The 16,570-nt window shown below is 53.1% G+C and overlaps 1 protein-coding gene across 2 annotated transcripts; it reads left to right on the top strand.

Moving 5' to 3' along the window:
* Positions 1-5,814: 5,814 nt before the first annotated feature.
* On the top strand, positions 5,815-13,058 carry SLC30A2 (solute carrier family 30 member 2). 2 transcript variants are annotated; one of them, XM_065879848.1, is made up of 8 exons: positions 5,815-5,864; positions 6,532-6,749; positions 7,470-7,616; positions 8,288-8,441; positions 9,189-9,363; positions 10,101-10,206; positions 12,291-12,425; positions 12,913-13,058. In XM_065879848.1, exons 1-8 carry the CDS (start codon positions 5,815-5,817, stop codon positions 13,056-13,058), a joined length of 1,131 nt encoding a protein of 376 aa, XP_065735920.1. The 2 variants fall into 2 exon arrangements, with proteins under 2 accessions (XP_065735920.1, XP_065735924.1); XM_065879852.1 differs by lacking the exon at positions 7,470-7,616.
* The last annotated feature ends 3,512 nt before the right edge of the window (positions 13,059-16,570 follow it).

The raw sequence follows: 16,570 nt of genomic DNA, 5'->3' as shown, positions 1-16,570 counted from the left end.
TTTATTACCAAAAGAGCTGGGGTTTCATTCAGCCTTTTTTTTAGAGGACAGTTCAGGGTAGACGGACAGAAGGCCTGATAGGAAGAGTGCAGCAGGAAGTAGACAGTGATGGCAAGCCAAGGTTTCTATCCCACCAAAGAAGTTGTCCTTTAAACCCGCATTTCCCAATGAGAACTATGTGGAAAACTGGCCCTGAGAGGACCCTCCAGAAAAGGTTCAATGCCTTATTTTCTGGCTCTCCAGAAAGCGGAGCCTGAGGCAAAGAGTAAACACTTTAGTTCAGCTACGTTCCTAGGGCAGCCGGAGTGAAGGGAAGTGGAAGCAAGTCAGGAAAGGAGGGAAGCAAATACAAAGTATCGCGTTACCCAGCTGGCCACAGCTCCACCAGGAGACCCCTGGCTGCTTGCTCAGCCAAGGGAGATGCTTCTAGCAGGTTACAAAGAACAACCTGCCTCAAACAGTTCATCAGAGGGAAGAAGGGAGAGACCTGTCTGCTGGCTTCTTTCACCTCCCATCTCCCAGGACTGGAGTTTGCCTCCTGGAGAGTTAATGCCCTTGCTCTTCCACTGCATCACTTGGCCCTTTGGGCAGCTGCAGGGGAAGCTAGAAGGCACCTGTCAGCTGACCCTGCAGGTGGTGGGTGGAGCAGAGCCTCGGGGGGCCAGTGGAGTTGGGTGTGTGTTTTGTGTCAGTCTCAGCCTATCAGTAACCAATGTTGTGGTTAGACTGGCCCTTGTAGTTCTCTTATTATGATTTCAAGATGTCCTTAAGTACTAACCATCAGGAAATTCTGAAAAAATAAAGGTTTATTACTTACAAGATCTGCAAATTACATAGCATCCCTGGGGCCATGCAGTGAGTTCACGGGTGGAGAGAGGGAGGGAGAAAGCAAGAGCCTGGGTTCCGCTTTTATTGGGGTCTAGGGTGGGGGCCTGGGGTTTCAAAAGCTCACTCTTTATTGGTGAATTTAGAACATAAGAGAGGGAATTTAAAGCGTGGGAAGTGGAAAAAAAGCGAATGGCTCAAATGGTCAGTTAGCAAAATCAACTAAGATCTCCAAAACAAAGGAGCCTCAGTGGGGAGATATGGCCTGGCTCTTTATCTAGTGCTGTGGCTGGCAAGGTGTTTATTAGAGATAGCCCTGAAGTGGTTGCCTCTTTTGAAATGGATGGCAGTCAAAGCTCAAGTCGGACACTCACATTACAAAAAAGAAAAAAACCAAAACAAAAACCTGTCAGGGCTAACGGCAGGGGTGCTAGAGCTACTGCTGCCCCGCCGCAGTGGTCACCATGGAGGCTCTGCTGGAGCCCAGATTTACTCCAGGGAAGGCCAAGACAGCCACCCGTGCTAGCGGATGAGGTGATGGCCGCGGCTGAAGTAGCATCCAGGCTCTCCATGAACAAGGGGCCAAAGGGGCTAGGAGAGAGGTGCAGGTGAGCGAATCTGAGGTGGTGCGTTAATCGGGTCTGAGACACCTCGGATTTAGAAATCTGAGGAACACTGCAGAGTCTGTCCCAACTTTTCGACATTCAGAACTCAGTAGCAACTTAAGGGCTCTGAGCAGTCCTGCCATAATGAAAGCTGTTTAACTTTAGCCAAATTACTGGTCCATCGAGTTCACGGTATTTGGAATACCACCTGATCTTTAATGCTCTTAATATTTCTTGGTGGATTGACTATATAACCCAGCATTTCCCAACTTCTTCATTCACATGACATCCTCCAGAACTAGCATTCTATGGAATTCACTTTACAAAAATGTTTTAAACCCTCACACCTCTGTCCATTTTCACTTCTGGGAGTTTTTCCAAGGCTAACTCAGTCCTTCACTTTGAATTTCAGGTAATCAGATTTAGTTTTCATTTCTAGTCCTTAAATTCTGAAGCTTAAATTTTTTTAAAAAAATTGTGTAACATATTACATACACACAAGTGCACAGAACGAATTTTGGAGTTAAATAAACTACTGTATAGTGAAATCCTATGCTGTTACTTAGCAGGTCAAGAAAAGGAACATTATGTGTTTAACTGAATCACTTTGCTGTACATCCTAAACACTGTAAATCAATTATACTTCAACTAAAAAAAATAATAATAATAGGGACTTCCCTGGCAGTCCAGTGGTTAAGACTCCGCGCTTCCACGGCAGGGGACACGGGTTTGATCCCTGGTTGGGGAACTAATATCCCCCATGCCGCGCAGTGCAGCCAAAAAAGAAAAAGAAAAAGGAAAAGAACGTTATCAAACCCAAGAAACGCATCACGTGTCTCCCTCCTCCTGTTTGGAGGTAGCCACTATCCTTTTTTTTGGTTTTTCCACTGGACCACCAGGGAAGTCCCACCAGGGAAGTCCCACCACTATCCTTTTTTTTTTAACAATCACACACTTGCTTTTCTTCATAGTCCTAAATTATCCTCCTATAGAAGACTGAAGGAATTTGAGGCCGGAAAGTTAGAAGCTTTCATCACCTTGAAATCACAAGAATCAGGATTACAACCTGTCCACATTCTGGCTCCAGATTTCTTCTCCGGGTTACTGATCACATGTGAGATAGGCATGTCCATCCACTATCTTGTCACTTATCAGAGGGAGGAGGGAGGGCAGTCAAGGCTCTGTAGTCAGAAATTTGAATTCCAGGGAGATACCCGTACTTTGCAGATAAGAGAATCTCTACTTTGCCACACAAACCAGAACACTTAAGGGTGGTATGAAGGGTTCTTGATCAACAAGTTTCTTTTAAGATCATGCTGTAAGGAAACTGGTTGCAGAGGGTTATTCCATGAGTCTTGAATACGGTTCCATAGGCTACTGCATTAGAATCACCAGAGGTTTATTTTCCCCTAAACCTTTAATTCTGGGAAATTTCAAACTTATGGAAAAGTAGAGGGAATATTATAACATACCCTCCATACTCATCACTCAGTTTCAACAGTTACAGACACTTGTTTCTTCTCCATCATTACTCCCTCCCCACACTGGGATTATTTTAAGGCAAATCCCAGATATCATGCCCTTTTATCCTTCAATACTTTAGATAAAGGTTCTTTTCAAAATCATAACCATTTATACCATAAAAAATGAACAATAATTTCACAATAGCATTCAACTCAGAAGTTTAAACAATATAGGTTCCCAGACCCCCTCCCCAGACCTACAGAATCAGATTCATTGTGGAATGTAGGTGTTGACCAAGATGAAAATGCACAACACAAAAGTTGTGAGTTATGTTTTATTTGGGGTCCTTACTAAGCAGCTGCTCCGAAGAGGTAAGGGAGGAACCAGGATATATATGAATTTTTTTTTGCTGAGAAAAATATGTAGTCTGCTAATCACAAAAAACGGACATCTCAAGTTAATGATTTTAGTGCTTTCCTATGTAAGGGAAGATGCAAGAATCTGGCATCATTAAAAGTTTTCATTATATGTGCATCTTAACTGCCTAGGGGCCAGTACATCCAAAGCCCAGAATACTTCTTATTTTTTCTCCATCCTGAATTCTCCTCAGTGGCCGACTGTAGTAGCTAATGGCTTGATCCTTGTAGAACTGGAATGGCAGGAAACATTTTTTTTCTTTATAGGGGAATCTACATTTTTAGAATAAAATTGTTGAGGTCTGCAACTTGCTAGGTGATTAGCAGAGGACCTTCTGGGGATCTGTGAATAGAATACAAGTGGAGCAGTTTTTCAGTATATCAAAGTCTTAACTGATTAGTCAAACTCTTGCAAATCAATTAAAATGCATCCTAGAAAAGTATTAATTTAAGGGAAATTTGGCATAAAAGTTTTTATAAAATGAATATATGTGTCTGGATCCAATTTGTAAATCTCCACATATTGAGAATTTACAATGTGCTTTGCATTAAAGGGAACGAGAGGGACATAGATGACACACTTTTTAAAAGCATAAATGTTTTGCCCTCAAATCAATTATAAGATTAATCTGAGCACAGGGCAGCTTGAAACTACAACGCGACTGAGATGGCCCAGCAAGAAACCCCTGTGAGCCGCACCTACCTCACTTACTCTCATCTAAGTGACCAGCCCTACATTTATATACTTCTTTATTTCAATCCAATTCACAGGCTTTTAACTAAGTGCTCAGTAGGTGCTCAGAGCTAAACTAAATTGTAATAGAAGTATAAAATACATCCCAGCTCTCAAAGAGCTTAAAATCTAGTGGGGAGATCAGGTGAATATATGTCTGAGATGATAAAAGCTTATGTAGAGGTCCTCAGACTTTACTGTGCAGAAAATCCCCTGAGAATTTGTAAATATGTCGATTCCTAGGGTCTACATCCAGAGATTCTGATTCAGTTGGTCTGATGCAGGGATCTGGAACCTGCATTCTAACACCTTCTCCAGGTAACGCTGAGCTTGCTGGTTCTAAGAGTATACAGGAAAACCAGGAAGCCTGCGGTAAAAGTTGTCCACACTCAGTCCAGAGCAGGTGGAATGGTACTCAGTGGGGACCCAATCGAGGCAGGCATGCCGCTGCCATCCTCGCTCCTTGCACTTAGTTTCCTGACAAGATGACTCCTGTCGGGGAGACACTGAAGGAGCCCCTCCTTGTCCCCAGTGGTGTAGGATACGGGCTCACACCCTAGTCTTTTGTCTCTGTGAAGGGCCATAGCCAAGCCAAGGTCCCCAGGGCCCTTGATGATGGGGTGACTGGCCAGGGAGGTCCCCAGCCCAAAGCTCTTTTTAGGTAGAGGGCCTATCAGAGGCCCCTGCCCCTCCTCCCACCCAACCGCCGGGGGAGGGCGAAGCTTCAACTGGATGGGGCATCAAGCCGGCAGGAAGGGCCGGCCGGCTTCTACCGGCGGAACACTACGCATGGCACCGTCCTGGGGCTCCTGGGAACTGCTGCGGGGCAGTGGAGAAAGGATGGTGTGGTGGTAGTGGTGTCAGCTCTGTCTAGATGGCGACTGCTGCTGAAGCGCGACCCTGCTCTGTGTAGCGGTGGAGATAAAGACGGCCACCCCAGATCTAATCCGAGCGCGCAAGACGGGAGGAACCGGCGCTGCTTCAGTGGCGAGGATGGATTAGTCAGTGCTAACCAGTCCTAAGGAGGGCTACTGCCCCAGCCTGAGGGCAGGCATACCCCACCCGCAGGAGCCCCCTGGCCTGAGCGGAAGAACATGGGGGGCTCGGGCGTCTGCAGCCTGAGAGTGGAAACCGATCAGTGGTTTCCTGAGGGCAAGACACAACCCCAGCCTCAGGAGCCCTAATTCTGAGTTTAGGAGCCTCATTCCTGCTCTCAGGGGACCCACGGCGGATTTCTACAAGGCGGGGCCCGAGAACTTCTCGGTGGGACACACCCCGCGCCGAGCCGGGGAAGGCGGCGCAGACTAGTCCCAACTCGGAAACACCAAGCAGCAGAGCGGGGGCGGAGGGGAGCGGCTAGGCTTTGTGTCGCAGGCCAGGTGGGCTCCTTGGGCCCCGGGGGCGCGGGGGACGGGGTGCTAGGGGTCAATGCCGGGGCCCTTTGCCGCCAGGTGCCCCATCCCCCTTCCCTGCGGGCTTTTGCACACGACGCGCCGCTTCACACGGGGTAGCGGGGACCGGGTAAAGCCAGCGGGAGCGGGGCGCCACGGCTGACGTAGTGGGGGCAGCAGCGGTAGCAACAGCGGGACGACCCCTCGGCAGCCTCGGCACGGCCAGGCGGGAGCGAACTCGCGGCAGAGCGGTTAGGCGAGGGGCTCCCGCGCCGGGGCGGCGGGAAAGGCGCGCAGTGCCCTCCCGGCAGGTGAGTGCGCGCCGCGGAGCGTCCCGCGCGCAACTTCCAGGGAGTACACGGCAGGGAGCGCGAGACCGCATGGAGGCCACCGAGAGGAAGCATCTGTTAGACGCCAGGCTTGGAGCCGGGTAAGGCGAGAGCCTGGGGAGGGGCGGGAATCTGAGTGGCATCAGACCCACCTCCTCATTTGCTATCCTGCCAGTGGTTGGTTTGGACGGCGGCTTGAACTGGGACCACACGGGAGGGGTGGGATGAGGTGAAGGAAGGAAAGGGGAAATGGAGCCTGGGCACGGGGATCATCCCTCCCCTCTTGTGGCTGAGCACAGATCCTGACCCCTGCGGTTTAGTGGGGAGTGCGTGCCTGGAGCCTTGCCCCGGGGCCAGCACTTTGCCCGGGGCCAGCCCCGCCCTGGGAGGCCCGGTGTCCCCAGACCGTGAGAAGAGGAGACTGCTCTTCTCCCTGAGTGTAAACTCTCCTCCTTCTCCGCGCTCGGCTGGACCGGCCCAGCCCTTTGGCCAGTTCCCAAGGTCTTTGTCTCCTCCAGGCCCTGGGAGGGATGGGGGAGGAGGGAACACGCCGAGCCAAGACTCCTGAACTGGTTGTTTCCCAGCACCCCCTGCAAAGAGGGGCTTCTGGTCACTCCGCAGAGTCTGTCGAGCTTGGAGTATCCTTAAGCTCTTCTTCCAGATGGGCACATGGGAACAACCAGGCCCCGCAGAGAGGTAAGACTGGAGTCAGCCTTCTTTGCTCCCATCTCAGAGCTGAGCCTCCCCTCACCGTTCCTCCTTGGACAGGTCTTACAGATCTCTGTGGCAGGATGGGGCTGGCAGGATCCCTCTGTCTTCACCTGGCCTGGACTTGCAGCCCGTTGAGCTGGCTACCAAGAGCAACCATTACTGTCATGCCCAGACGGGTCCTAGCAGTGACTGCGACCTCAAGAAGAAGAGGGCATGGCGCCAGCTCTGGGTGGCCTGTGCCTTCTGCCTGTTGTTCATGATTGGGGAAGTCACTGGTAAGGACTTTTTTGCTAATTAAATGAAATTGGCACATGGGTAGTTTGGATGATCCAAAAGGCTTTTTTTCCTGGATGTTCCTGTAGTATTAATACTAAGAGCTCCATATTTTATATGCACACTGTCTCATGTAATCCTCACAACAACCTTGCACTGGCATATGGGTGCTGTTAGTCTCCTTATTTTACAGATGATGAAACTGAGGCACCATAAGGTTTAGGAACTTGCCCAAGATCACACACAACTAGTAGGTCAGGGAAGACCTGAGTGCCTAGAAGGAAGGAGCATTTACCGAGTGCCCGCTATGCTTTCCAGGCCCACTTTGTTTTTTTGTTTTTGTTTTTTGTTTTTGGCCATGCCATGCGGCTTGTGGGATCTTAGTTCCCCGACCAGGGATTGAATCCATTCCGAGGACGCAGTGAAAGCGGGGTGTCCTAACTACTGCACCGCCAGGGAATTCCCCTACAGGCCCAATTTGAACTCAATTTTCACGTTCACCCTCTAAGTAGATTTTGCGAATCCCATTTCACAGATGGTAGAAGTTGAGGCTCAGAGAAAGTAAGTCACTTGCCCGTGGTTACACAGCTAATGGTGCAGAGGTCTGGAATCCATTGTCTTTCTCCAGAGCTCATGGTTCTCCTGCTGCACACACACTCTGGGAAGTTGGCTCCTTGGGGAACTGATAAGGACCCTCCACCCTCTTGGCCCTGCCCCTGCAGGTGGGTACCTGGCACATAGTTTGGCGATCATGACAGACGCAGCCCACCTGCTCACCGACTTCGCCAGCATGCTCATCAGCCTCTTCTCCCTGTGGATGTCTTCCCGGCCAGCCACCAAGACCATGAACTTCGGCTGGCATCGAGCTGGTAAGGGCCCTGGTTGGGATGGGGATGGAGTTGGGAGAGGGGGTAGGTCAAGATCAGGTTCTTAGGTGGGTGCACTGGGTCCCTGAGTAAGGCCAGGAGGGTGATTGGGGTGGGGGAAGAGGATGTCAACCTTGGCTTCTGTCCTTTGGGAGCTCCCAGTCTGATGGGGGAGCCCTGGTCCCCTGTTCCTCTGGGAATTCCCACCCTGCAGGGGAGGAGAGTCTACCTTCCTAAGAAATGAAGTGGCCAGACTTCAAGAATAAATGACTGTGCATTAACTCTGCACATAACTCCATGGATCAGCTCTAGGGGGAGGGAAAGTTCAGCAAAGCCTTTTGAAGTTCATCTCTGCGCTGCATTGTCATTTTCCTCTTGGTGGCAGATGGCCCAGCCTCTGTTCCTCAGAAGCCTTAGTTTGCCAGCTGAGCAATGGGTATATATTTTAATGAGTCAGCTTCAACAGAAAGGGTTGACCCAGATGATTTCTTGAGTTTCTTCTAGCTCAGATGTTCCCAGATGTATGAGTGGTGGGGTAAGGTGCAACCACACCAGCCATAGCTCCAGCAGAGCCCAGTCGGACCCAGGCCCAGACTTTGTGGGGACGAGGAGGGGGCTCCTTAGCCTTAGGGCCCCATGCTAAGATTGGTATTGGGAGCCGGGTTCTTCCTCAGAGATCCTGGGCGCCCTGATCTCTGTGCTGTCCATCTGGGTCGTGACTGGGGTACTGGTGTACCTGGCGGTGGAACGGCTGATCTCTGGGGACTATGAGATCGAGAAGGGGACCATGCTGATCACGTCGGGCTGTGCTGTGGTCGTGAACATCATGTGAGTGTGGCCTGAGTTCCCTGTGAGTCTTGCCCCCTCCCGCTTCTCACATGCATACCTACACGCCTGCTCTCCTTAGAAGGAGGAGGTGCTGCACTCCAGGATAGGTCACAGGATCAGAATTTCCCTAGTGGTCTGAGTTCTGGCACCTGGAACACCTGGGTCCTGCCTGAGGCCTCGGGCAAGGCCATCAGGAGCTGTAAACCTGGGGCAGCATCAAGTTCCCACCCCATACAAGTCAGTGAATAACCAGAGAGGCTTCTTACCTGTCATGGGGAGGGGTGAGTTTAGTTCTTGCAGGAGCAGGTGTCCCTAGGGGCAGAATCCAAGCCCTTTTTCAAGGTGATGTGCCTGAAATTGGTCTCAGTGAGAGGCAGGGTGTGTAGAACACCGAGGTCTCTTTTGGGTTATCTCACCTTTGCTCAGTGGCCTTGGGCAAGCCACTTCCTTCTCTGGGCCTCAGCTTCACCATCTGTGACATGGTGAAGGCCCCGCTATGGGGCTTTCCTGCTCTGAGACTTGGCACTGGGGCATCTTTGTGCCCAGATTCAGCCTGGCATTGGATGGAGCTGAGCCCCTTCTCCTGTTGGTACTCTGAACCAAGGCCACGTGAGTTGGGCTCCTCACGTGGCCAAAGGGATCGTGCAGTCTGGGGAGGCCAGTCCTGATGGGGGCCTCTACCTGGCTGATTTGAAGCCTCTATCTGCTACCTCAATGAGCCCCCTGGCCTTGTCTCCACTTCTGTAGAATGGGATTGATTCTTCACCAGTCTGGCCACGGACACAGCCATGGCCATGAGCACAGCCACGACACCAGCCAGCAGCAGGAGAACCCCAGTGTCCGAGCTGCCTTTATCCATGTGGTTGGAGACTTTCTGCAGAGCTTGGGTGTTTTAGTGGCAGCCTTTATTTTATACTTCAAGGTTAGAGCTGGGGACACAGGGAAGTGGGCCGGGTGGGGAAGGGAGGGTAGATCATCTGGAGACTTCTCTCTGCACAGGACCCTTTCCAGATTCTAGCTCCCTCCCAGCTCTGGGCAAAAGGGTAGGAGAGGGAGGGAACATTTACCCAACGCCCAGTAAGTGTTAGCACTTCTGATCTTGATAACAACCCTGAAGGGGAGGTGGTGGTGTTTTCTGCAGCTCAGGAAGGCTCAGGGACTTGCACAGTGTCACCCAGCTGGAAAGTTGTGAAGCCAGATTGAAACCCAGGACTGTGTGCTGCCTAGGCATTGGTCCTCACACAGGCAGTGTGGTGTAGTGGAAAGAGCCAAGGGTTGGGTTTGAAGCCTGGTTCACCCCTTGCCAGCCGCATGATGTGGAGTGAGTCCCTTGCTCTAATTGAGCCTCTGTTTCCCCATCTATAAAATGGGGATGTCGGACCAGATGGTGCCTAAGATTCCATTTAGCTCCCGTGTCTCAGCCCCTCGGGCAAGGAGGGGTGGGAAGGTGCAGTGCCTTATCCTAAACTGTGGTCTGTCCTGCCTGTCCTTTTGGACACAGAATAAAAGGTAGAGAACTGGGAGGCAGGGTCAGGGTGAGGTTCATGCCCACCCTGCCGAGAGAGCCCCTCTCCCTGACTTAATGCTGGGTGGGAGCGGAGAAGGGAGGCTAAGGTGTTGGGTGGTGAGCCCCAGCTCTGCCTTGCCCTTTTCCTGTAGCCAGAGTACAAGTTTATAGACCCCATCTGCACCTTCCTCTTCTCCATCCTCGTCCTGGGGACAACCTTGACCATCCTGAGAGATGTGATCCTGGTGCTGATGGAAGGTAACCTGGGCTTGGGGCTCCCTTTTTGCTCTTGGCTCTCCAGCTCTAATGTAAGTTCAGGGGGGGGTGTGTGTGTGTGTGTGTGTGTATGTGTGTGTGTGTGTGTTGGGTGTAGGGTGCATCCCAGCACATTGGCGGGGGGCCATGGTCTGGAGCCTGGCATAGGTTGGAGAACCTCCTGGGGCCCCGGGCTGATCTTGGCATTGAGCAGGGCCCTCAGGTGTGGTTGTTTCTGGAAATGTCCTCTGGATCGTCCTTTCCTTCCTCTTACCCCCAAGGGTGCCTCCTCCCTGCTGGGATGTGTCCTCCCTGCCTAGGCAGGGGGCTTCCGGCTGGTGTCTGTAGCACCTGGCCCTCCAGTCCTTCCTCATGTTTCCTGAGTCTCCACTTGCCTTCCCTTGGGGGGTGAGGTTTATGTTTCTCATTGCACAGTGGGGTCAGGGCGGGGCAGACTGAGGATCAGAAAAAGACAGTTGGTGTTGGACAAGACTGCGGAATCCACTGCGGCTCAGGCCTTCCTTTCTGAGGACCCCACCTCCAGAGGACGTGGCAGGGCTTTGAGGGGTGCTCATGGGTGGCAGATGGTCTGCCCTGAGTTACCACACGTATTCACCCGGCTTGCTTGTGCTCAGGATCTTGGGTCATAGGTCTCTGTGTGGTCAGGGTTGGTCTAGATCCTGATTTGGGGTCAACAGGAGTGCTTGGCTGCAGGTCAGAGCTTTTTCTCCAAGAATGTGACTGACCCAGATAAAAGTGATGATAAGGATTCCCTATGCGGGTGCAGGGATCCCCAGGTTCCCTTCTTTAAAAAAAAAAGTTTTTTATTTGAAGTAGAGTTGATTTACAGTGTTGTGCCAATCTCTGCTGTACAGCAAAGTGACTCAGTTATATACATGTAGACATTCTTTTTTAATATTCTTTTCCATTATGGTTTATCCCAGGAGATTAGATGTAGTTCCCCGTGCTATACAGTAGGACCTTGTTTATCCATTCTACATGTGATAGTTTGCACCTACCAACCCCAAACTCCCAGTCCATCCCTCTCCCTCCCCGCCACCTTGGCAACCACAAGTCTGATCTCTATGTCTGTGAGTCTGTTTCTGTTTTGTAGATAGGCTCATTTGTGCCATATTTTATTTATTTATTTATTTTAAAGTAGGTTTTTTTTTTGTTTTGTTCTGTGTTTTAATTAATTTTTGGCTGTGCTGGGTCTTTGTTGCTGCACGCGGGCTTTCTCTAGTTGCGGCGAGCGGGGGCTACTCTTCCTTGCGGTGTGTGAGCGTCTCATTGCGGTGGCTTCTCTTGTTCTGGAGCACGGGCTCTAGGCGCGCGGGCTTCAGTAGTTGTGGCACGTGGGCTCAGTAGTTGTGGCTCGTGGGCTCTAGAGTGCAGGCTCAGTAGTTGTGGCGCACGGGCTTAGTTGCTCCGTGGCATGTGGGATCTTCCCAGACCAGGGCTCGAACCCATGTCCTCTGCACTGGCAGGCGGATTCTCAACCACTGTGCCACCAGGGAAGCCCTCATTTGTTTATTTTTGTTTTTATTTCTGTTGCCTTGGGAGACTGACCTGAGAAAACATTGGTACGATTTATGTCAGAATATGTCTTGCCTATGCTGTCTTCTATTAGTTTTATGGTGTCAATGTCTTATGTTTAAGTCTTTAAGCCATTTTGAGTTTATTTTTGTGCATGGTGTAAGGGTGTGTTCTAACTTCATTGACTTACATGCAGCTGTCCAACTTTCCCAGCACCACTTGCTGAAGACAAAAAAAAATTTTTTTAATGGAGCATATACTGTGGGACTAGGCACTGTTCTAGGCACTGAGGATAGGGTGGTAAACCAAACAATTGTCCTGCTCGCATAGTTTCCACTTCAGAGGGAGAGACAGCAAGGAACTAACAAGATAATTTCTGACGGTGTTAAGTGTGAAGAGGAAAATACAACAGGGTGAGATGATGGGGGTCATTTGGGAGGTGGGGGCAACGTCAGGCCAAGGAGGTCTGAGTGAGGGGACATTTGAGGAGCAGGAACAAGCGTGGGTGGGAGGGCGCCCTTTCCTTCAGCCCCTGTCCCTGCCATCCTCAGGGACCCCCAGGGGCATGGACTTCATGGCTGTGCGGGATCTGCTGCTGTCGGTGGAGGGGGTGGAAGCCCTGCACAGCCTGCATATCTGGGCGCTGACTGTGGCCCAGCCTATCCTGTCTGTCCACGTTGCCATCGGTGAGTAGTGGGAACACTTGGGGTGGGTGAGAGAGAGGCAGCGGGAGGCCCGGGGCCACCCTGATGGGTCCAGATGACCCCGGATGCTTGCAGTGCCCATGCATTGGACCTGACCCCATGCTGAGTACTTGACATACATTATTTCATTTGGTCATCACAGTCCCATTTATAGATGAAGAAACTGAGGTTGGGGGGTGGGGGGTGGTAAGGTCACTCGCCCAGGCTCTTACAGCTAATCAGTGGCAGAGGAAAGATTCCTAGCCTTAAAGCCAGTGCTTTTCCTGCTCTTTCAGGGTTGTGCCAGGTACGGGAACCAGAGGGTTGCCTGGTACAGGAGTGAGTCTGGGGGTTTCTTGATGTCCATCGTCCCCTATCTTGTTCTGCTGGGGGTAGGATATGAGACGGAGGCTCCTAATCATTCCTAAGGGCCCAAGAGTGAGTAATCGGTTCTCTGGTGCCTCCCCTCATGTGTCCTCTCTGCCCCCAGCTGGGAATGCAGACGCCCAGGCTGTGCTGAAGGCAGCCAGGACCTGCCTGCAGGGGAAGTTCCACTTCCACACCGTGACCATCCAGATAGAGGACTACTCTGAGGACATGAAGGACTGTCAGTCATGCCAGGGTCCCTCGGACTGACTGCCTGGCCAGGCACCAACTGGGTCATGGACAGGCCTGCCGACGGCTGGACTGAGTGTCCCCCAGGCCCAGCCAGGACTCTGCCTACCCCAGGTGCGTTATGAACCAGGTCCCTCTCCTGACTGCTGCTCCACGTTCAGTGTGGAGGGGGCTCGTCCCACTCCAGGAACGGGCTCTTCCCCGTCTCCCCCATCTGACTCCCGCCAGCCCCAGGATGGGAACTCCGCAGGTGTAAAGCTGGTGTGACCCCACTCTTCCAGCTCCCGGTGGGGCAGGGTTTGGGCCTCATCCTCAGCTAATGCCGCCCTACCACTAGCCTCTGGAAAGGCAGTGGGGCATAGTGAGGGGTGACAGAGGGGAGACTCATTGTCCCCTCACCTGCCTGCCTCATTTCCCATTTTCAGTCTGTCTGGCCTTTGCCTTATGAATCCATAAAGAAGCCCTGGGACAGAGCCCCCTTCCTCTGCCTCTAACAATACGCTACAAGGAGGCCATGGGGAGTTGGGGAATTGTGAGGACTCTGCACACTCATACGGGTCCCCCCTGAGATGGGGAGCCAGGGGGCACCTGAGGCTGATCTGTGCCTGAGTCATTTCACTGAGAGCCAAATGTTTCCTTTTCCTGGAGGTAGGGGGCTTCTGACTAGGTAAGGACCTGCTGGTTTCCTCTTTCTTTATTCCCCCCACCTCGTCAACTGTGCCAACACAAAGGTGTCCTGGCGGGAGGGGTGGAGGTGGGCACAGATTTCAGCTTGGGTCCCCCGCAAACAGCCCCACAGGCCCCGGGCCACTCCTCTTGCCCTGATTGTGTCCCAGGGTCGGGGAGCCTGACACTGGGTATGGTTGGGCCAGCTCTGTTGCCAGTATGGCCTGGCCTGCTCAGAACTTGGGGATGGAGGACACAGAGGGTACAACCTGAACAGGAACCCCTGGCTTCCTGAGGTGTGTGTGAAGATTCCTGAATTAGGAGGTGGCTTGTATTTCCAAGATGAAGCCGGGGGACCTGTCCCCAGTCTCACAGAGGAGGCAGCATGCCCAGTCATCAGGTGGCTCTGATCTAGTGGTCTGTCTCTGCCCTTAGGCAGGTCAGTGCCCCTCTCGTCTGCGGACAAAGAATGTTGACACCTACCTCACAGGGTTGTTGTGAGGACTGGAACTAAAGTCAGCTGAGCATATGGTGGTTGTGGGAGAATGGGTGCTTTTATCATCATTCTGGAAGGATGGCCTGAGGGGCCAGGTGGGCTTCCCAGCCTCGGGGGCAGCACTGGGTTTGTCTTGACTCTGTCCTGACCCACAGCAGGAGGAGGAGGGGTTGGTCACTCGCCTTCCCCTCTGAGCCTCTCTCTTCTCATCTGTGAAACGACCTGTTTGTGCCTTTCCAGCACTGTCATCCAGGGTTGGCTGTGATCTAGGTTTGAGGGTTCTTTGGCCCCTTCAAGTCTGTGGGAAGTTGTGCTGGCTTGGAAGTGTGTGTGTGTGTGTGTGTGTGTGTGTGACCGTGACCGCTGGTGGAGCTCCACTCCACCCCAATCTTAGGAATCAAATTCCTCCCTCCCCCTAGCCATGGCAGGCCGCAGGAACCTGGATCCTGGGCTTTGCTATATTCCAAGTCCTTACACACCTCTCAAGAGACAGTCATTGCTGTCCTCCATTTTTACAGATGAGAAAACTGAGGCTCAGAGAGGTTGAGTCACTTGCCCAAAGTTCCACAGCCCTAGGCCTCCCCCTACAGCAGGGGCTGGGGACCTGCTCTGGATTGCATATTGGTACAGTATGAGACCTTGGGCCTGGCAGCCCACAGGCAAGGCCATGCCAAGGTAGTTCAGTATTCTGGGTGCTGCAGCTGTGAGTGGGGAGGGAAAAGGTGTCTCCCTCAGCTGGGCCTGGCACTTGGAGTCCTCCCCACCCTGGGAAGGCTGCCTGGGTTGCAGCTGTGTGCTTCCTCAACAACTGTCCTTGACTCAGGGCCAGACTGTCTTCCCTCTCCTTAAACTCCCAGTCCCCCCTCCATCTCAAGAATATAGCAGCCCCACGCCTCCCCGAAGAGCCTTCTCTGCATCCCACGCTGTGACTGGCTCTGGGGATGACCTGAGTCATCCAGGGGCCAGAGGTCAAACAGGAGGATGGACGTGGGAGGCCTTGGGGACACCATGTTCTGGCCAGAGAGCTAGTCACTAGTCACGGGAGTTTCCAAAGCTGCGAGGCCATCAAAGCAGAAAAACACCGGATACCCTGGACCTGGTTTGGACCCACATCCCCATTCCTCTAGAGTGGCCCCAGCTCCCAGGCAAGACCTGAGTCCCCTCCCCCCGCGCAGCTGCAGTAGAGGTATTTATAGCCTGAGCAAAGGGGCAAAGACACGCGCTTTATTTCGGAAGTGATCGTTCCAGTTCCAGGTGGGTGAACCCAGGAGAACCCAGCGTCCCCTCCCCCTCTCCACTCTCACCACCTGGTCGCTCGGGACCGCCCTTGCTCCCACACAGCCCACCTAGAAATGGCCCCTTCTTAGTCCTAAGCGTGTGGGCCAACCAGTTTTCCGACTTCAAGCTGCGCACCACCAATCTCGACGTCCCCGCTCCCCCTAATCCCACCCGATGGGCGTTTCGAGCTTCCTTCCCTTTCCGGGGGGAGGGAGCGCGGCGCGGTGCTGACCACTAGTGGTCCAGGCTGGTAATGCAGAACGACGGCAGTGCCTGAGCCGAGGGGCCCGGGTTCGGGCCCGGCAGGGCCACCGGCGTTCCCATACCACCCCCAACTGTGCTCCGCCAGGTAGGGAAGGGAGCCCCGAAACTGGCTCCCTGGCACTTCTCTGCTCTATTCTTGGGGCGCGAGGACTGCGCCCAGGATTCTGCGAGAAGCTGCTTTCCGGCCGGACTAAAAACCCGGGGGTGGGGGGGGGGGGTGGGAGATGCAGTTTTGTGTCTCACTCCGCACACCCTGTCCACACACCCGCCACTGTCACCACAGAGCCAGGCATGTAGTTGATGTCACTTCCGTCTACCTGTTCGTCAAATATTTGTGGCGCACCTGCCAGGCCAGAGAGACGAGGACACGGCCGTGCCCTCCCGGGACTCCCGGGTCAGTCCTGGGGCCTGACGATGTACCTTGCGAGGCAGCATGAATAGCGTCGGGACTAAGGGACACACCCGGCTGTGAAAGCGCAGAGGATCCGGGGCGGGGGTGGGGGTCAGGCAGCTTCGTGGAGGAGGCGAGGATCTGAAAGAGAAGTAGATGTCAGCTCGGCAGAGAAGCCAAGAACGGCATTCCAGGCTAGGGGTCTGCAAAGGCAGAGGAAGGGCCCCAGAGACAGCGACGTGGGAACTGCCACTAGCGGCTCGGCTGGGGGGTGGGGGGCGAAGCGGTGGTTGGCCAATCGGGTACTGCCGTGCTGGCTAAATGGCAGCCTTGATTGGGTCTCCAGATACCGCAAGGGAGGAGGCGGAGCCTCCCCCCTCCCCCGAGGCAGTTTGCAGCGACCGCTGGGAGCCGGGCCGGGGTCTCAGATAGTCCCTC

This window comes from Phocoena phocoena, chromosome 1, assembly GCF_963924675.1.
Source record: "Phocoena phocoena chromosome 1, mPhoPho1.1, whole genome shotgun sequence".
NCBI lineage: Eukaryota > Metazoa > Chordata > Mammalia > Artiodactyla > Phocoenidae > Phocoena > Phocoena phocoena.
This window is presented reverse-complemented; position numbering and strand designations above follow the sequence as displayed.